Source organism: Mobula hypostoma, chromosome 4 (assembly GCF_963921235.1).
Source record: "Mobula hypostoma chromosome 4, sMobHyp1.1, whole genome shotgun sequence".
NCBI lineage: Eukaryota > Metazoa > Chordata > Chondrichthyes > Myliobatiformes > Myliobatidae > Mobula > Mobula hypostoma.
The window spans coordinates 168005656-168027635 of record NC_086100.1 but is presented as its reverse complement, the minus strand read 5'-3'; the positions used below and the strand labels follow the sequence as shown (position 1 = coordinate 168027635).

The 21980-nt window shown below is 44.0% G+C and overlaps 1 protein-coding gene across 2 annotated transcripts in view; it reads right to left on the bottom strand.

Moving 5' to 3' along the window:
* Positions 1–1250: 1250 nt before the first annotated feature.
* LOC134345758 (bifunctional methylenetetrahydrofolate dehydrogenase/cyclohydrolase 2, mitochondrial-like) overlaps positions 1251–21980 on the bottom strand; it is a 67453-nt gene continuing 46723 nt past the window's right edge. For both annotated transcript variants that reach the window (XM_063046933.1, XM_063046932.1), the window contains exons 6-8: positions 20466–20558; positions 13542–13667; positions 1251–3516 (exon numbers count right to left, since the gene is read on the bottom strand). In XM_063046933.1, the coding sequence (XP_062903003.1) occupies positions 3401–3516; positions 13542–13667; positions 20466–20558 (335 nt within the window). In that variant the 3' untranslated portion in view covers positions 1251–3400. The remainder of the gene's footprint in view (positions 3517–13541; positions 13668–20465; positions 20559–21980) is intronic.

Sequence of the window (21980 nt, the reverse complement as noted above, 5' to 3'; positions counted from 1 at the left end):
AATGGCAAAAAGAAAGCCACTGTTGAGGAAAACTCATACGAAATCTTGGCTAGAGATTGCCAGAGGGCCTGTGGAAGAAGGTTCTATGGTCTGATGAAACCAACATTGAGCTTTTTAGCCATCAGACCAAATGCTATGCTTGCTGTAAGCCAAACCCCACACATCATTAAAAACACACCACCCCTACCATGAAGCATGGTGGTGGCTGCATCATGCTGTGGGGATGCTTCACTGCAGCAGGCCCTGGAAGGCTTGTGAAGGTAGAGGGTAAATGAATGCCGCAAAATACAAGGAAATCCTGTAGGAGAACCTGGTGCAGTCTGCAAGAGAACTGTGACTTAGGAGATTTGTTTTCCAGCAAGACAATGACCCCAAGCATAAAGCCAAAGCTACACAGGAATAGCTTAAAGACAACAAAGTTAATGTCCTGGAGTGGCCAAGTCAGAGTCCAGACCTCAAACCAATTGAAAATTTGTGGCAGGGCTTGAAAAGGGCTGTTCACTCACAATCCCCATGCAATCCAACAGACCTTGAGCAGTTTCGTAAAGAATGGGGAAAAATTGCAGTGTCCAGATGTGCAAAGCTGATAGAGACCTATCCACACAGACTCAAGACTGCAATTGCTGCCAAAGATGCATCTACTAAATACTGACTTGAAAGGGGTGAACACTTATGCAATCAGTTAGCTTGTGTTTTATAGTTGTAATTAATTTAGATCACTTTGTAGAGATCTGTTTTCACTTTGACACGAAAGTCTTTTACTGTTGATCAGTGTCAAGAAAAGCCAAATTATATCCACAATAAAACATGAAAATGTCCAAGACAAGTGAATCCTTTTTATAGGCACTGTAGACTCACTGATTAGTGACTCCACTTGTGGGAATAATAAAGTGATGGACCAGCCACTCAGTGACATCACTAGTGATCCAGACCTTGTCCCAGGAAGCTGTCAAGTTTGGAGGCTATTTGGTGGACCAGAAGTCTTTCATTTTGTAGATGTGATGGGATATTTTAAGTATTACAGAATAGAGGCAGGTCGATGTAGATATACGAACTGTTGTTAATGCTGCAAGTGTAAGTAGAAACACCGAATACAAGAGAGCATCATTGCAAACTGAGTGTGCAACAACTGTATGTTACTTTAAATGGACACCATGTTCTGGGTTTAATATTGCATAGATGACTTTAATCAACGATTATCAGATAAAGATCAATGATTTGACAAAACTGATGCAATTGTCCATTGCCCAATACCCATCTTCCTCATGACTGAAGGCCAACATTTGGTGATCAGCTCCTATGGGAATGAGACCCATTGGTGATGAAAGACTGGCAGAATATTTCCAGTGCAGGATGGTATACATCTGTTGGTCGTGGTGTTCCCCTTCACCTACTGCCCCTGCCCTGCCCCAGAAGTCTGGGAGGTTTTGTCAGAACAGCCTGGGCAAGTACCATTATTGGTGCTGGTATTTACCAATTAATGAACAACCCTGTTTCAACATATAACTCTCTGAGGACACTTAACATCTGCAATGCACCAAGACGAGGAAAATAGGGTACTGAGAGTTCAAAGGGTTCTAGAGCTGGAGGAGATCACAGAGGTGGGGAGAGGAGAGGACATCGAGCTCTACAAATGGCTGGGGCAATGGATCGAGTGCATGGTAGGGCACAGACAAAAATGAAAATGACTTCTTATGTAAAGGAGAAAAAGGTGAGAAGTCAGTCAGCAGACTACTCGAATGGTTCCCTAAAACCTAAACGGAAATAAAGGTCAATCTGTTCCTGTCTTCATTAGAAATTGGTGGTGGATTGAGTTTTTGTTCAGTCCATCCTCACAGGATGCCTATCAGATCAATGCCAGCTCTTCAAGCAATCCGTGTAGTCTCTCTCCCTAACATATCCTTAACACCTTTCAAATATTTCTGTTCTCACAACAGTAAAGGCCAGTTAAGCCTATACTAGCTCCTAGAAAATTCCAATTTCCCTCCTATTGTTTTCCCTGTAATTAATTCTCTCTCATAACCCCATCAATTCCCTATCACCTACCTGCACTAGGAAGTAACTTACAGCAGGTACATCAACCGATCTGCTCGTCTTTGGGACTTGGGAGGAAACGCAGAGCACCCGGGGAAGCTCATGTCACAGGGAGAACGTGCAAACTCCACAGAGATAGAATCAGAGGGCAGGACTGAACCCGGATCATTGGAGTGGTGACAGAGCAACACTACCTGCTGCACCACTGCTCTGCTCTTCAAATATCTACGAAATTGAACCCGTTTCCACCCTCTCAGGATAAAGACATTTGCCTCTCCCTTCTGGTCCTCCCTCTCATCAATCACTCCTTAGCTTCTGTGTTTCTCCCTCTCCCTCCATCTCTCTCAACAGCTTCTCCTCATTTATTAACAGCAAACCGTTTCACAGTTGACCATCAACATCACATCTCTTGACCTCCTCTGCTCTGAGGAGAACAACCCATCTTCTCCAGTCTCTCCAAGTAACATCACTGTCCTATTGTGGGATTCAATGTCAGACAATTGCATAAACACAGGAGCTTCTGATACTCTGTAACTATCTTAACTCCTTCAATATTCTATCTAAACTACCAATCACTCAATCGGATTACCACAAGCTTTAGGGAAACCACAAACCCTCATAGATGAGTTTGTTTACAAACACACTCTTCCCCAGATTTACCTTCTCAGTGACCCCTGAATTTAAACAGTGGCAGCCACTGCAAAGCCCACAGCTTAGCATTCCCTCCAGCAGTGTCCTTGTCTCCTCAAACAGGATTTTGTTTATTTGTCCAAATATCTCTTTCTGTAGCCCCTGCCAAACATTGCAAAATAATATTGCCGTGATGTTTTACCAGGGTAAAGGAGCTTTATAAACGCTAATTAATGTCACAGCAACTTCAACTAAACAACCAGTCACTGTGTCACACAGCAAAGAAACAGGCCCTTCAGCCCATCGCCTGTGCTGACCATCAACTACCCATTCACACCCAGCCTATTTTACTCTTCCATACTCCCACCAACAACCCCAGATTCCACCCCTCACTCACACACTAGGGGCAAGTTACCACACCCAATTAACCTACCAACCCATGCTGAAGGAAACTGGAGCCCTCGCGTGCAGGGTTGAGGAGGTGGCCACCTTGTGAAAGACAATGCTCGCATGAATGACTGAGCCCAACATGTAGAAGGATGCAATGACCCGCAGCAGGGGTGGTGGCTGTCGCTAGGCGTCCACACCTCCAGAAGACAATATGAAGTAAACTTTACACGTGATAGCTTGCAGCAAATATAAATAAATGCAGTTAACAAAAATATCTCTTATATAATAAATTAAACTGTGCTCCACAGAGGGAGAGGGACTGCATCAGCTGATGACGGGTTCATCCTCAGTAGTTTACTGACTTCTTGGCCACAATTAGAGTGTTCTTCATGAGCATTGCAACGGTCATCGGGCCCACTCCACCAGGCACAGGGGTGACGTAACTGGCCTTCTTCTTGATCTCTGCAAGGAGGACACAACACCTTTACTGTTTCAAAGAGCAGCAATTGATTGGAAAGACACCACAGGTCAAACAGATTCTCCTTATGGGCAAAAGAAACTGCAGGGCTGGAATCTGGAGAGAAGAAGCTGCTGGAGGAACTCAATGGGTTGAGCAGTATCTGTTTGGCGGGGGGGAGGGAGGGGGAGGGGGAAGAATTGTCAACACTTTGGGCCAAAACCTTGCACCAGGACCAAAAGTGGAGAGGAGAGGAGGGGAGTATGAAGAGGTGAGAGGGAAGGGTGCAACAGAGGCCCGAGGTAATTGGTGAACCGAGGAGAGGTGAGAGGTGACGGGTAGGCTGCACAAGGCAGGGGAGGGGTGGGATGGGATTGGAGTTAAGAGATAGGGGCAGGTGGACAATAGATGCAGGCAGACAAAGCGGAAGCATTGGAAAGGGTACAGAGGAGATTTACCAGGATGCTGCCTGGTTTAGAGAGTATGCATTACGATCAGAGATTAAGGGAGCTAGGGCTTTACTCTTTGGAGAGAAGGAGGATGAGAGGAGACATGATAGAGGTGTACAAGATAATAAGAGGAATAGATAGAGTGGATAGCCAGCGCCTCTTCCCCAGGGCACCACTGCTCAATACAAGAGGACATGGCTTTAAGGTAAGGGGTGGGAAGTTCAAAGGGGATATTAGAGGAAGGTTTTTTACTCGGAGAGTGGTTGGTGCGTGGAATGCACTGCCTGAGTCAGTGGTGGAGGCAGATACACTTGTGAAGTTTAAGAGACTACTAGACAGGTATATGGAGGGATTTAAGGTGGGGGGTTATATGGGAGGCAGGGTTTGAGGGTCGGCACAACATTGTGGGCCGAAGGGCCTGTACTGTGCTGTACTATTCTATGTTCTATGTTCTAAAAGAACAATGAAAGGCAGATGCAGTGACACTCACTAAATGCTGGAGGTACTCAGCAGGTCCGGCAGCATCTATGGAGAGGAATAAACAGTCGATGTTTCAGACAGAGAACCTTCATCAGGGTGGAGCGGGTAGGGAAATGGGAGGATGGAGGTTGGAGACAGCTGCTAGAAACAGATAACCAGGAACACAGAGCACTACAGGCACCTCAGCCTCCATATGAAGGGCCTCAACACACAATGGTGACTCCTCATTTCTACTGTTCATTTCCATTTGTTTAGAGATACAGCATAGTAACAGGCCTTTCTGGCCCAATGGGCTGGGCCACCCAACTACACCCATGTAGCCAATTAACCCACTAACCTGCATGTCTTAGGAGTGTGCAAGGAAAACAAAGCACCCAAAAGAATCCCATACGGCAACAGGGAGAATGTACAAACTCCTTACAGCCAGGTCACTGCATTACACGAATCGCTATGCTACTGTGTCACCCTAAGTTCCCACCGTCTTACCTGCTGAGTTCCCCAAGGATCTTGCCTTTTGCATCATTTTTACAGACGTCCGTAACTCAATTTTGTCCATAAATTGGAAAACACACAAAAATAACTCGATATATTTGCCATACCTCCACAGTTGTGTAATGGATGGAATTAAAAACACATTATGCTCACAATAAAGATCAATTTAAAAAAACAGGGTGAAAGAGGAAACCAGTGCTTTTGTTAGTAGGAACGAACGTACGTACAGTACACAGACATCCCACCCTGCAAAAACTCATTTCAGGGAGGTAGCACCACCACCTCTGCCCCCCGCAACCCCATATCCTTCCTGCCCGGTCGACCTCCAAATGTGTACAGGACAATTGATTATCAAAGAACACAACAATTTATTTGATTATATTTATATACACACACACACACATATATCTATATCCATTGTTGAGTATTTTGTTGGCAGTCTCAATGCTAATAGCTAAATGCTAATGCAAATAGCTTTTCTATTTCTTTTGCAAACTTTCCTTGTACTGTGCTGTGGCTTGCTTGGCAGATTTGAGCATTTTGTCAGAAGTCTCAATCTCCTAGCAGTCTGTGTCAATGAATTTGTTAATTTTGCAAGACATCAGATTCACAAGTGTTTTGTGAGACAGCTGACTTCTGAATTCTGTCTTAATGTGATGCACCATGCTGAATGCCCTTTCTACATCACAATTAGCATTTGGTATCATTATTTTTGACCCCTACGAGGCAGGGGTACACTTTAGGGGTGAAGTATGTTTTATATTTTCTTTTTTTGGAACACTCTGCCATGGCCCTGAAGGACACTAAACTGAACAGATGGACAATGAAAGAGAGAGAGAGGTCGACTGTAAAGCGCGTCCACAGAGAAAACTGATAGGTCTACTTAGCACAAAGAGAGACAATCAGGATGCTCTCTCTGTCGCTCTCTCTGTCACTCTCTCGCTACGTCTGTCTCTCTCTCTCTCTCTCCCTCCCTCTTCCTCTCAAAAAAAACGATTTCCAGGATATTGTATATAATCTGCGGGCGCCAGGGAGCCACTATCAATATGCGGGAGACTCCCGGAACTTCCAGAAGAGGTGGGATGTCTTGAGTGCATGCAGCAATGAATTTAGTATTTTGCAAAGCTTGTTTGTATAGTGGAGCAGAAAGTTTGTGAACTTGTAGAATTTTCTCTATTTCTGCATAAATATTACTAAAATATGATTAGATCTTCATGCAAGTCCTAAAACTAGATAAAGAGAACCCAATTAAAAAAATAACATTATACTTGTTCATTTATTTATGGAGAAGAATGATCCAATATTACATGTATTTGTTGGAAAAAGTATGTGAACCTTTGCTTTCAGTAACTGGTGTGATCCCCTTGTACAGCAATAACTTCAACCAAACATTTCCAGTAACTGTTGATCAATCCTGCACATCGGCTTGCAGGAATTTTAGCCCATTCCTCTTTACAAAACTGCTTCAACTCTGGATGTTGGTGGGCTTCCTTGTATGAACTGCTTGCTTTAGGTCCTTCCACAACATTTCTACAGGATTAAGGTCAGGACTTTGACTCGGCCTTTCCAAAACACAAATTGTCTTCTTTTTAAACCATTCTGTTGTTGATTTACTCTTGACTTTCGCATCCTTGTCTTGTTGCATTACCCAACTTATATTAAGCTTCAAGTGACAGGCTGTTACTCTGACATTCTCCAATAAAATATCTTGATGCAATTTTGAATTCATTGTTCCCTCAACGATTGCAAGCTGTCCAGGCCCTGGGGCAGCAAAGCAGCCCCAAACCATGATGCTCCTTCCACCATGCTTCACAACTGGGATGAGGTTTTGGTGTTAGTGTGCAGTGCCCTTCTTCCTCCAAACAGCAATGTGTATTTCTGCAAAAAAGTTCAACTTTAGTCTCATCTGTCCATAGAACATTATCCTAGAAGCATTGTAGAACATCTAGGTGGTCTTTTGCAAACTTAAAACATGCAGCAATTTTTTTTTTTGGAGAGCAGTGGTTACCTATGTGGTGCCTTTCCATGAAAACCATTCGTGTGGATACATGAACAGAAACCTTAGCAAGTTCTAGAGATTTCTGGAGATCTATTGCTGTTATCCTTGGGTTCTTTCTCATCTCCTTCAGCATTTTACGTTGTGCTCTTGGTGTGATCTTTGCAGGATGCCCACTCCTAGGGACAGTAGCAACAGTACTGAGTTTCCTCCATTTGTAGACACTTTCTCTTACTGTGGACTGATGAACACTCAGGTCTTTAGAAATGCTTCTGTGGCTTTTTCCAGCTTCATGCATCTCCACAATTCTTCTTCTAAGGTCCTCTGAAAGTTGTTTTGAATGAGACATGATGCACATAAACAGATCTTTCTTGAGAAGAGCAGGCAGAGTCAGGAATCTGACTTTGTGTGTCTTTTTTATCGGACAGGGTACCTCTAACCTCATCTCATTGTTTGGAGCACCTGACTCCATATAGCTTTTGTAGAAAGCATTACCCCAGAGCTTCACATACTTTTTCCAACAAAGATATGTAATACTGAATCCTTTTTTTCAATAAATAAATGAGCAAGAATAATGTCTTTCTGTTATTTTTTTAATTGGGTTCTCTGTATCCGGTTTTAGGACTCTCATGAAGATCTGATCACGTTAGGTCATATTTATGCAGAAACAGAGAAAATTCTACAGGGTTCACAAACTTTCTAGTACCACAATATGTAGGGATTACCAAAAGTCAGGTGTTAATAACCTGGGTACAGCCTCTACATAAATATACTGTATTGGCTTTTAATCATATGAGGAACTTTATTACAATCCTTTAAGACCGTAAGATATAGGAACAGAATGAGGCCATTTGGCCCATTGTCTGCTTGCCATCTCATCAGAGCTGATCCATCTTCCTTCTCAGCCCCAATCTCCTGCCTTCTCCCTGTATACCTTCATGCCCTGCCCAATCAAGAATCTATCAACCTCTGCCTTAAATATACATAAAGACTTGTCTCCCACAGCCACCCGTGGCAACGAATTCCACAGATTCACCACTCTCTGGCTAAAGAAATCCCTCCTCATTTCTGTTCTAAAAGGATGCTCATCTATTCTAAGGCTGTCCCCTCTGGTCTTAGACTCTCCCACCATAGGAAACATCCTCTCCACATCCACGCTATCAAGACCTTTCACCCTTCGAAAGGTTTCAATGAAGTCACCCCTCATTCTTCTGAATTCTAGTGAGTAGAGGCCCAGAGCCATGAAACGCTCCTCATATGACAAGCCATTCAATCCTGGAATCGTGTTTGAGAACCTCTCCAATGTCAGCACGTTGTTTCTTAGCTAAGGGGCACAAAACTGCTCACAATACTCCAAGTGAGGCCTTACCATTGCTTTATAAAGTCTCAACATTACATCCATGCTTTTATATTCTAAGCACCTCAGATCTAGGACGATCAGTCAGGATGCTGTTCCAGTGCTGTCTGAACTGGGATCATTGATCAAGAGGGGTGCCATGAATTACAGGGAACTGGGAATGATGAATTGGCTCTGGGAGCCAGGATAGTCTCGATGGGCCAAGTGGCAGGAGAAAATAAGGAAGTTTAAAATGGGGCAAGAATGAAATGCATTCTATTGACTGTTCTCAGAGAGAGGGATAGAACAAGATCATCTTTTAATGAAACGTTCTATCAAACATTCCTCAAAGTTCAGTAAACACACCCCATTGAAAGTAGTCAGGTCAGTTCTCAAAGTTCAAACAGAGGGCAAGAATCTACAGGGGTGATGTAAAGTGTGTGCAAGAACTGCCTTCCCTCCCTCTATCATGTGCTGTTGATGAAATCTATGCCTTTTATAAACCTGAAAAAGTTTCATGAAAGCAAATGACAGTCTGAGCCAAAAAATAAATCAACGCAAGATAAAGATCCTGCTGTTGAGAGAGTGATACCGAGTCTGGATATCTGGGAATCTAATCTCTTATTCTGATACACTTAGTATGATGGACGCACACACTGCCTTGAAGTAAACCCAAAATACTCTGCAGATGCTGAGGTCAAAGCAACACACACAACACACTGGAGGCAGCATCTGTGGAAACATTTCCAGCCGAGACCCTTCGTCAGGACTGTGGGGGAAGGGGCAGAGGCCCTATAAAGAAGGTGGGGAGAGGGTGGGAAGGAGAAGGCTGGTAGGTTCCAGATGAGAAACCAGTAAGGGGGAAAGATCAAGGGGTGGGGGAGGGGAAGCAGGGAGGGGATAGGCAGGAAAGGGGAAGAAGGAAAAGGGGAAAGCACAATGGGTAGTAGAAGGAGGCAGAACCATGAGGGAGGTGGTAGGCAGCTGGGGGAGGGGGCAGAGTGAAATTGGGATAGGGGACGGGAGGTGGAGGGAATTACCAGAAGTTGGAGAATTCTATGTTCATACCAAGGGGCTGGAGACTACCCAGATGGTATATGAGGTGTTGCTCCTCCAACCTGAGTTTGGCCTCATCATGTCCCAGGACAATTAAAGCAAATTAAGAATGGTATTGGATGATGCCACAGCAGTGTTCAAGGATGGCATTGGAAAACTCAGCCATATCAAGGGTAAAATACTGTTAAGTGAAAATGCCGCACACAAGTTTTATAAAACCTGTCCGGTTGCTTATACTATCTGTGATAAAGTAGCCAGTGAGCTAGATTGCACGGAGGCTGAAGGAATTCTTTCCAAGGTTGAGTGGAGCCCTTGGGCAATACCAGTGGTCCCAGTAGCCAAGAAGGATGGGTCCGTCAGGATCTGTGGTGATTTTAAGGTCATCTTCAACCCAGTATTGAAAGTAGACCAATGCCCTTTGCCCAGGATAGAGAATTATCTTACCAAACCGTTCGGGGGGAAAGTGGACTTCGCTACGGCCTACATGCAGATGGAGATGGAAGAATAGTCCAAAGATTTTTCTCACTATCAACACTCACAAAGGGCTTTATCACTATAATAGGGTTATTTTTGGAGTGGCATCTACACCTGCAGTTCAGCAGAAAGCTATGGAACAAGGGCTCCAAGGCTGCCCGACACTCAGTGTTACCTGGATGGCATCATTGTTACCTATAAGAATGCAAGGAACAGCTCCAAAATCTCAAGACAGCATTAAAAAAAATTAGAAGATAATGGGCTCAGAGCACAACACAACAAGTGTGAATTCTTTATACCAAGCATCATTTATTGTGGTCACACCATTGACGTGCAGGAATTAGTACAAGAAATTTTCTAAGAAAATTCAAACAGTGGTGGATGCCCCAAGGCCGAAGGATGCGACACAGTTGCAGTCCTTTTTAAATTTGTCAATTTCTGCAACAGATTCCTCCCAAAATGACTACTGTGCACCCCCCCCCTTGAACTCAATACTACAGATGGAAGAAACAGCAATGGACGAAACAGTGTGAGGTGACAAACGGAATGGTGACATCAGACCCTGTACCCACACAGAATGATCCACATTGTCCTGTGAAGCTTGTCATGCACCATTTGGGATGATAACACATCCAGATAAAAGGTATTTAGAGCTGTCAGAACCGCTTCCTGCAGTCCCAGAGTCAAATCCTACAACCACCACGGAGGAGGTCCGAGAACTTGAGATTGTTTCACAGCCACAAGTCTCACCTGCCAAGCAGAGTGACTCCCGCTCGTCAGGAAAGACATCATCCCACAAGAGTAAAAAATCCTCCATAGCGATTAAATCTTTAGGCCTGAATGGGACAATATATAGATACTGGAGAGCAATTTGAGTTGAGACACATTATATATTGAGTTGGAGTTTATAACTAAGCAGAGAATAGTCCTGTGCATTTAATATTTCAGCAATATTTGAGTAATATTGTAAGTATATTATCTAATTAAGAATTCTTTGTTTAAGTAATTAATTACAGGATATACCTAACAGTACGTGAATGGCATACATCACCAAGCCACTATGTCATACAAACGTGCCTCATTAAAGTCAAAACAAAACTAGGACATCTTCTCCCAGGCTCCCATCTTTTTCTTGTATTTAGTTTGATGTTCTGGAGTTACAAAACACAACACCTGAAGGATAGGTGAGAATGACTGTGGGGAGAGTGTAGGGGAGCAGTTGAAGTCTCTCTCAAAGAGCTGGCACAGGCATAAACAATGTAGAACTATCCAATCCATCACAGCCCATAGGATGAGTCAAAGATTGTGACAAATCAGCAAATAAGAGAAAGATCGAAACTCTGGCTGAGTGATGCCACAACAGCTTCTTACTCAATGTCAGCAACACCAAGGAGTTGATTATTAACTTCAGGAGGAGGAAACCTGAGGTCCATGAGCCAGTCCTAATCAGGAAATCAGAACTTTAAATTCCTCGGTGTTATCCTTTCAGAGGACCCAGCACATAAGTGCAATTACGAAGAAAGCACGGCAGCTCCTCTACTTCCTTAGAAGTTTGCGAATATTCAGCATGACATCTAAAACTTTGACAAACTTCTATAGATGTGTGGTGGATAGCAAACTGACTGGCTGCATCACAGCCTGGTATGAAAACACCAATACCCTCCCTGATGGTTGAGGGGTAGTAACTGCTCCTGAACCTGATGGTGTGAGTCCTGAGGCTCCTGTACCACCTTCCTGATGGCAGCAGCAAGAAGAGAGGATGACCTGAGTCTGAAGGTCCCTGGTGATAGAGGCTGCTTTCCTGTGGCACTCACTGCTCCATGTGGATGTGCTGAATGGTGGGAGGACTCTTCATCTCATGTTCTCAATATTTATTCCTTATTTTTTTTATTTCTTTCTTTTTGTATTTGCACAGTGGCTGGTGTGATCTTTCTCTGATTCTATTATGATTATGCCCACATGGGAACGAATCTCAGGGTTGTATATGGTGATACTAAATTTACTTTGAACTTTCTTCCATCCATTCCAGCTTCACAGTGTGTTACTTCAGGAAGGGAGCCTGCCACCCTGCCCATTCCCTTTTCTCTCTTCAACCTTCTGGAAGAAGACACAGGAGCTTGAAATTCTAGATGACCAGTCTCAAGAACAGCTTCTTCCCCACTGCTACTGGATTTCTCAACCAATCACACCCTTCCCAGTGGCGCTGTTACGTTTTTGCACCCTCTCCCATTATTGTCACTTAAGGATTTTTTTAACTACGGTTCTTGGTGTTGTTTCATATTTATTGTCGCATTTATTATTACCATGTATCCTTTTACTCTGTAAGAATTACATGAGCAAAGTATTTCATTTCACCCTGGTGTACATGAGAATGCACTAATCTGAATCTGATCTTCCTTCACAAGTACAAATGAGCAGCCCAGGGCCGGCTGGTGGCGCAATGACATCAGTGCCAGACCCGGGAGCGGAGGTTCCCAGGTTCGAAACCAGTCGGGTCCGCTCCCGAGTACGTTTTCCATCTGTGCCGGGTTGAGTGCTGAGATCGCAACTCGACCTCGTAAAATAAAAGGAAAAATACTGCGAAAATGTCTGTGGGTGAGGAGCGGCGCGCCACACAGTCTCTCTCTCTCTCTCGCTCCGCGCCTTGTAAAAGCCACGAAAAAGACATCATCATGGACGCACGCACATGCGGACACGCACGCACAGACTCGCATGCACGCAGGCGCACGCCAAAAAAACAAATGAGCAGCCCTCACACATCTCTTGTATATCCTCTCTCCCATATGCTTGCATGCTTCCCATAGTGCAGTCACCAGAACTGTCCGATCACTCCAGTGTGTTCCCAGTCATCTTGCGTGCAGTCCCAGCATCACCTCTCTGCTCACCTATTCTGTGCTTCAGTCTGTCAGGGAGAATATCCCACAGGTCTTCTTACCCACATATGCGCCTACTCTGCACTCTTCAGAAGGCCACTGTCCTCAGCACCTCCGGCATGTTGCACAGTCCTTTGCTTTCTTGGCCCTCTCTGTACAAGTCACCTCACTCGGCTCCACAATGAGTTCTATCTGCCACTTTCCCAACCCAATTAGATCACTGATGGATCCCTGCCAAATTCAGTGCCTCCCACGCCCACCACCAATGATTGCATCATCTGCAAACTCCGTATCCGTGGGCCCTCAGCTCATACTTCTCCTCTCTCTGGGTTCCCCACCATCCATGCCATGCCATTCCCTCACAGGTACCATCGGGCAAGAGGTACAGAAGCCTCACACCACCAAGTTCAGGAACAGTTACTTCCCTTTGGCCATTCAGTTCTTGAACCAAGCAGTACAGCCCTAATCAGTAAACAAAACTATGATTACTTTAGGAAGAGGTGCAGTCGACGTTTCAGGACGAAGGGTCTCGGCCTGAAACGTCGACTGCACCTCTTCCTATAGATGCTGCTTGGCCTGCTGCGTTCACCAGCAACTTTGATGTATGTTGCTTGAATTTCCAGCATCTGCAGAATTCCTGTTGTCTATGATTACTTTGTTCATTTTAATGCAAAGTAATTAGTTCTTTTTCTTTTGTGTTTTTTCTTGTAACAATTGTGTATAATTTTGTTTAGTTTATATTTTCTTCATGAATGCTGTTTATATAGTGCCATTTATCTGTGAAGCTGCTGCAAGCAGGTTTTTCAATGTAGCTGGTCATACATGTACTTGTGTCTATGTCAATTAACTCAATTTTGATTTTTCACTTCTTTACCTTCAAAGTCAGCATCTCCCACCAACTTGGTCTTTCCTGTTACAGGATCCTGTACACGATTGATGCCAACATCTATTACAACTGTTCCCTCCTTGATCATATCAGCAGTAATCAGTTTCGGAATCCCTGGAAGAAAGCAACAATTTATGTATCACTGTAGGGTTTCAGGCAGTGAGTTTCAAAGCAAATCACCTTACGCAGGCAGAAATGGATGACAGGAACCTCCCTCATAACTTCAGTCATAAATAAATAAGCTATAAATATCGAGAACATGAGATGAGGAGTCCTTGAAAGTATGCCCATTGGTTGAGGGAAGATTTCACTGATAGGGCAAACGAAATTATCCTCTTTGGTTCAAGACCCTGATAGTTGAGGGGTAGTAACTGTTCCTGAACCTGGTGGTATGAGTCCTGAAGCTCTTGTACCTTCTACCTGATGGCAGCAGTGAGGAGAGAGCATGTTCTGGGCGTGGGGGTCCTGGAACATGAATGCTGCTTTCCTATAACAACATTTCATGTACAGTACCAATTATAAGTATTCACCCCACCCCCTTGGAAGTTTTCCTGTTTTATTGTTTTATAACATTGAATCACAGTGGATCTAATTGGCCTTTTTTTGACATTGATCAACAGAAAAAGACTCGTGTCAAAGTGAAAATAGATCTCTACAAAGTGATCTAAATGAATTACAAATATAAAACACAAAATAATCGATTGTATAAGAAGTCACCCACTTCAAGTAAATATTTAGTAAAATCACCTTTGGCAGCAATTACAGCTTTGAGTCTGTGTGGATAGGTGTCTATCAGCTTTGCACATCTGAACACTGCAATTTTTCCCCATTCTTTTTTACAAAACTGCTCAAGCTCTGTCAGATTGCATGGGGATAAAGAGTGAACAGTCCTTTTCAAGTCCAACCACAAATTCTCAATTGGATTGAGGTTTAGACTTTGACGGCCACTCCAGGACATAAACTTTGTTGTTTTTAAGCCATTCCTGTATATGGAAGGCTTTATGCTTGGGGGTCATTGTTTTGCTGAAAAACAAATCTTCTCCTGAGTCACAGTTCTTTTGCAGACTACACCAGGTTTTCCTCCAGGATGTCCCTGTATTTTGCTGCATTCACTTTACCCTCAATCTACACAAGCCTTTCAGGGCCTGCCACAGTGAAGCATCCCCACAGCATGATGCAGCCACCTCCATGCTTCACAGTAGGGATGGTGTGTTTTTGATGATGTGTGGGGTGTGGCTTATGCCAACCAGTGTTTAGTCTGATGGCCAAAAAGCTCAATTTTGGTTTCATCAGACCATAGGACCTTCTTCCAGCTTACCTCAAGAGTCTCCCACATGCCTTCTGGCAAACTCTAGTGGCGATTTCATGTGAATCGTTTTAAACAGAAGCTTTCTTTTTGTCATTCTCCCATAAAGCTACGACTGGTGAAGCACTCAGTCAACAGTTGTTGTATGCACAGTCTCTTCCGTCTCAGTAACTGAAGCTTGTAACTCTTCCTGAGTTGTCACAGGACTCTTGGTGGCCTCCCTCACTAGTCCTATTCTTGCACAGTCACTCAGTGTTTGGGGACAGCCTGCTCTAGACAGATTTACAGCTGTGTCATATTCTTTCCATTTCTTGATAATTGAATTAACTGTACTCCAAGGGATATTCAGTGACGTGGAAATTTTCTTGTATCCATCTCCTGAATTGTGCTTTTCAATAACCTTTTCAGCAAGTTGCCTGTAATGTTCTTTTGTCTTCATGGTGTAGTTTTTGCCAGGATACTGACAGACAGGCAGTTGAACCTTCCAGATACAGGTATATTTTACTACAATCAATTGAAGCACCTTGACTGCACACAAGTGATCTCCATTTAACTAATTATGTGACTTCTAAAACCAATTGGCTGCACCACTGATGATTTTGGTGTGTCATTTTAAAGAGGGTGAATACCTATGCAATCAATTATTTTGTGTTTTATATTTGTAATTAATTTAGTTCTCTTTGTAGAGATCTGTTTTCACTTTGACACAAAACAGTCTTTTTTTGTTGATCAAGGGCAAAAAAGCCAAATTAAATCCACCATGATTCAATACTGTAAAACAACAAAACATGAAAACTTCCAAGGGATGAAGACTTCTTATAGGCACTGTAGATGTGCACAGTGGTTGGGAGGGCCTTATTCGTGTTAGAATGGGCCACATCCACTACCTTTTGTCAGATTTTTCGTTCAAGGGCATTGGTGTTTCCGTACCAGGCTGTGATACCATCTGGTCAATATACCAGCTACATCACAGCCAGTTAATGAATGAATGGGGCAGTGCAAATTTGGACATATCGCTCTATATGTGAATTAGAAGAAGAGTTGACCATTTGTCTCCCTCAGCCTGCTCCGCATTCATCAAGATCATGAGTCATCCTCTACCTCAGCACGCACATTCTTTAAGTTCCTTTAATGTACTGATCTTTGTTTTAGATGAACTCAGCAACAGCCTCCACATTCATAATTCATGATCTTATGACTGCAGAAGTTTCTCCTGAAACATCTGCCCTGTATTCTGCTCCTCAGCCAAGGAAGGCAACCCGTCTTGTCTACCTGTCAGACCCTTTCAGAATTCTGTATGCTCTGATGAGATCTCCTCTCGCTCTTCTAGAGAATATGGCTAGTCGACTCGGTCTCTCCTCATAAAGCAATAAAGCAAACCCCATTCCCCCCCCCAACACCATGCTGGGAACTAGTCTGGTGAAACTTCACCGCACTCCCTCTGTGGTAGGTACATCTTCCCTAGGGTGAGTAGACCAGAGCTGTACACAATACTCCAGGTGAGATCTCACTAACACCGTGTACAATTTCAGTGACTTTATTACACAGGGACAAAAGACCTGAGAGTAGTTAATCAAATTATGGAACCATAGAAAAGGTAGACAATCATCAGAGTAGAAATTAAAGTCAAACACTAAAGGATATGCACTTAAAGTGAGAGGGGAGTAAGTTCAAGTGGGATGTGTGAAGCAAGTTTTTGTTACAGAGAATGCTGGATGCCTGTAACATACTGTTGCGGTTAGTGGTGGAAACAGGTATGATAGTTAATGTTTAACAGGCCGTTAGAAAGACACATGAGTATAGTCATATTCATACTTTATGCAGGGATCAGAGGGAAATGGATCACATGTAGGCAGAAAAAGTTTCGTTTATGTCAACATTATGTTCGGTATGAACATGGAGGGACAAATGCCCTGTTCCTGTGCTGTGCAGTTCCACTGTTGTGTGTTGGTGTTAATCCAAACAACGCATTTCACTGTACGTTTCAATGTGCACATGATAAGAAATTCTGCAGATGCTGGAAATCCAGAGCTACACATAGAAAATGCTGGAAGGACTCAGTGGGTCTAGGCAGCATCTTTAAACAGTTGACGTTTCGGGCCAAGACCCTTCTTCATGATAAATAAATTCATGGCCTGAATCTCACTGTCGCAAACCAACAGATTTTGCATCATTTAAGTCAGTGATTAATAGACCTGACTCTGAATGCAAGTCTCCCACAGGCGCGTGTTCCATACAACGGGTGAAGGTGGCGAGGGACCAGAGGAAGATGAAGTGAGCAAACTTTCTTACAAGCCACAGACTGGATGGAAGGGATGAGTTGGGAGATGTTACCAGTCACACACAGGATGTCACTGGTCACTTCAATACGGATTATTTTTGTGCTGCCACAGAAACGGGAAGGTGATGCTGTGTGCCAAAGCAACCCACAACAATAAGATTACAGTAAGATCAACCAAGACTTTGTTGAATGACAGAGCAGGCTGAATGGGCTGAATGGCTTATCCCGGCTCCTAATTCACACTGCGCTGAAGACAATGGGCACACACTTAATGTGAGCCACACCCTGTGAAACTGGATCAGTTCACACCAGGTAGCAGTAACACCTTCCACAATGACAATAAACTTGGCAAAGATCTGTTAACTTGTGGTTCACCACTGGATAGGTCATGGTTTCAACACATCACACATAGCAACAGTGTTTACCAACATTTTAACAAAGTTGAAGTTCTCAACAAACTTCATAAAAACAATGCCAAAACTCTCCTTGTGACTAAATGCTTTGCAAAGTGGTGGGGCGGGGGAACACAGAGAGGGTCGTTCTCTAAGGCTTTGAGGCAAGCAGATGGGAGCTGCCCAAAAGACCAAAGCTGGAGGCGCCTAGTGGTGAGACTGAGGTGGGGATGGACATAGGGTCAATCAAGCCAGTGTATTCAAGATATGAATAAGGATTTTTAAACCAAGTTGCAGTCGCTCCACACAGTTGAGATCGGTAAGCAAAGGGGTTTTAAGGGAAATGATATTTCGGAGGTAGTTGCTACAATCAACAGCTTGATTAAGATTGACCAACTTGTATGAACCTTGGTCAAACTACACTCAAAGTACCGCTAACAGTTCTGATCTCTATATCAAAGAAAATCATAGAGACATAGAGAGATACACTATGGAAACAGTTCCTACAGTCCACACAGTCTGTGCTGAATGTGAACTAATCATTTACACTAATCCCATGTCATTTTCCCAACACCCCCACCAACTCCTCCCAGATACTACCCCTCACCTACATGCTGGGGTGGGGGGGCAATTTACAGTGGCCAATTAACCTGTCAGCCCACACACTTTTGGGATGTGGTAGGAAACCGGAGCAACCTGGGGAAACCTAAGTGGTTAAAGGGAAAACGAGGAAGCTGCACACCGACAGCACTAGAGGTCAGCACTGAACCTGGTCTCTGGTGCTGTGAGGCAGCATTTCTGCTGCAGCCAATAGTACAGCACAGGAAAAGGCCCTTCAGCCCACGATGTCTGTGCTGAACCTGATGCCAATCCATCGCCCTCCGATTTATGTGCCTGAATGAATGCCATTGGTGCCTGACTGGATGATGCACATCAATGGTCCCCAGCTTCTACAGAGTAGAGAGTATGCTAACACGCTGCATCACTGCATGGTACAAAAACAGCACTGCAGCAGACAGTATGGCTTTGTAACAGGTAGTCAAAACTGCCCAATGCCACCAACCTACGCATCAACAAGGACATATATACAGAAAGGTGCCAGTAGCATCATGAAGGATCCCACCCACACTGCTCACAGACTGTATGTCCCACTCCCATCAGGGACGAGGCTACCAAACATCCATGCCAGGACCACTAGACTCAAAAATAGTCACTTTCCCCAAGCGGTAAGGCTGATCAACACCTCTGCCCACTAACCCAACCCACCACCACCACTTTATCATTTCCTGTCAGTCACTCCTAATCCTAGCATCACTTTATGTATATACAATCAATCTATGTATAATCTTATGTTTTTTTATTATGTTCTTTATCTTAGTGTGTTTTCTATATGCTGCATCGGATCAGGAGTAACAATTATTTGGTTGGCCTTTATACTTGTGTACTGGAAATGACATTAAATAATCTTGAGCTTAAATGTTGCGATTGTAGTTGCTTCCATTACCTGCCCTGACAGCAACTTTCAGATACCCTCTGCTCTCTGTGTGGAAGATTTGCTTTGCACGTCCCGCATCTCATCTTAAAGCTTTGTCCTCCACTATTTGGCATTTCTACCCTGAGGAAACAGCTCGTGACTGTCTACTTATCAACGCCAATCAAAATTTTATGAATTTTTACCAGGCCGCCCCCTCAGGTTCTGACGTTTCAGTGCTTGCCCAAACTTCCCTCTTTGAAAACAGTTACAGCTGCACCACTCAGCTACACCAGAGAATCCCTCGAGGAAATGGAAGATTTCCAAGGATGATACCAACACTGAGAGGATATGAGTATCCAGAGAAATCAAAGAGACAGAGCTCTTTTCTCTGGAAGGCAGAAGTGTTGAGGAACTGCCTAATCGAGCACATTAGTATTACAACAAGGTCTGACTGGCAGCAGTAAAAAAGGAAGGCAAGAATCATCACTGGAAGCCGGTCACTAATATATCCAAATGGGAATTGAGAAGAAGTCTTTTTCCTCAGGAAGGGTGGAGTTTGTGAAGCACACTCCCACAGAGAGCATTCAAGGCAGTTAGTAGGAATGGATTTCAGGAGAGAACGGATAAACAGAAAGAGGAGGATGAAAACAGAGAATGTTGGAAACACTCTGTGGGCCAGGCAGTGTCTGTGGAGAGAGAAAAACAGAGTTAATGTTTCAGGGAGATGACCTTTCATCCTGAAATGTTAAATCTGTTCCTCCACAGATGCTGCCTGGCCTGCTAGGTGTTGGCAGTACTTTCTGTGCTTATTTTGGATTGGCAGCGTTTTCAGGTTTGTGCTGAAGCAGTGGAAGGAGAAGGTAATGGGAAACATGAAGAGAAGATTGCTGTGGACTAGAAACTCAGTCATGAATCAAATGGGATGAGTGGACTGGTCCTTAAAATAGATGCATAGAGTTCTATAGATCAGAAATCAACCATTCAGACCAACTCAACCATGCCAACCAAGATGTCTACCTCACTGATCTGCCTGCGTTTGTCCCACATCCCTCTAAACCTTTCCTGTTCATGTACCTGTCCAAATGCGTTCAAACACTCACCTCTACCACCGCCTCTAATCGCTCGTTCCAGATACCCACTAACCTCTGTGTGAAGAAGTTGCCCCTTAGGTTTCCTTTAAATCTGTTCCTTCTAACTTAAAGCCTATGCCTTCTGGTTTTAGACTCCCCTCTCCCAGGAAAAGGTCTGTGACCATTCACATTATCTATGTCTCTCATGATTTTGTAAGGTCAACCTTCACTCTCCTATGCTCCAGAGGAACCAGCCCAGCCTACCCGGTCTCAAGCTCTTCAGTCCTGGCAACATCCTCATGACTCTTGTCAGGAAACAGTGGCACGAGATGAGGTGACCAGTCACTAAAACAGTTAAGCAGTGGGATTGGGGATGGGGATGAACTTGCCTGCACCCACGATGACGATATCTGCCAGAAGAGTGTGAGCCATCAGTTGCTCCTTGGGTGTGAACCTGTGGGTGATGGTCACTGTGGCATCGCCTGCAATTCACAAACAACAGCCTTGATTAGCAAAGCACCTTCGACCAACTAGATCTCCACCAGGCACTAACTCAAGAAGGCAACATCCATCATCGAAGATCCCCACCACCCAGGCACATCATTTCCCCGCAGCTATCATTGGGTAGGAGGTACAGAAGTCTGAAGTCCCACACCACCAGGTTGGAGAACAAATACTTCCCATCAGCCATTCAGTCCTTGAACCAAGCAGCACAAAGCTAATCATTTCCCTTTAGCAACATTATGACCACCGATCATTTTGCACTAAAATAGACTTTTTTTTGTTCTAATTGTGTCAGAGTAGTGCATAATTTATGTGTTTCTTGTAAATGGTGCTTATCTGATGACACTGCAAGATTTTTCACTCCAGTTGTGCATCAATGTACACGTTCACATGACTAGAAACTCGACTTTGGTTTTGGAGATTCTACCCTCAGCTACTCACAATTAACAATGGGCAATCAGCCTGCCAAGAGCAATAACAATGCAGAGCAAGGTGGCATGCTTGAACGACTATCGACCTGTGGCTCTGACATCAATTGCTATGAAGTGCTTCGAGAGATTGGTTATGGCACACATCAACCACAGCCTACCGGTCAACCTCGACACTGCAATTCGCCTACCGGAGCAACAGGTCAACGGCAGATGCCATCTCTCTGGCCCTACATTCCTCCTTAGAACACCTGGAGATTAAAGACACATACGTAAGGCTCCTTTTCATTGACTACAGCTCTGCCTTTAATACCATCATTCCAATAAACTGATTCCTAAGCTCCGGAACCTGGGCCTTAGCACTCAGATCTGCAGCTGGATCTTCAACTTCCTCACAGACAGGACCCAGGCTGTAAAAATAGGGGACAAGCTCTCCTCTACAATCACTCTGAGCACCAGTGCCCCACAAGGCTGTGTACCCAGCCCCCTGCTGTACTCACTGCACACCCATGATCGTGCAGCCAAGTTTCCATCAAACTCAATATATAAGTTTGCTGATGACACAACAATTGTAGGCCGTATCTCGGGTAATGTTGAGTTTGAGTACAGAGAGGAAATTAAGAATCTGGTAGCATGGTGCGAAGACAATAACCTATCCCTCAACTTCAGCAAGATGAAAGAATTGGTTGTTGACTTCAGAAGGAGTAGCGGACCACACGACCCAATTTACATCAGTGGTGCGCAAGTGGAACAGGTCAAAAGCTTTAAGTTCCTTGGGGTCAATATCACAAATGACCTGACTTGGCCCAACCAAGCAGAGTCCACTGCCAAGAAGGCCCAACAACGCCTTTACGTCCTGAGAAAACTAAAGAAATTTGGCCTGTCCCCTAAAACCCTCACTAATTTTTATAGATACACCATAGAAAGCATTCTTCTAGGGTGCATCACAACCTGGTATGGAAGTTGTCTTGT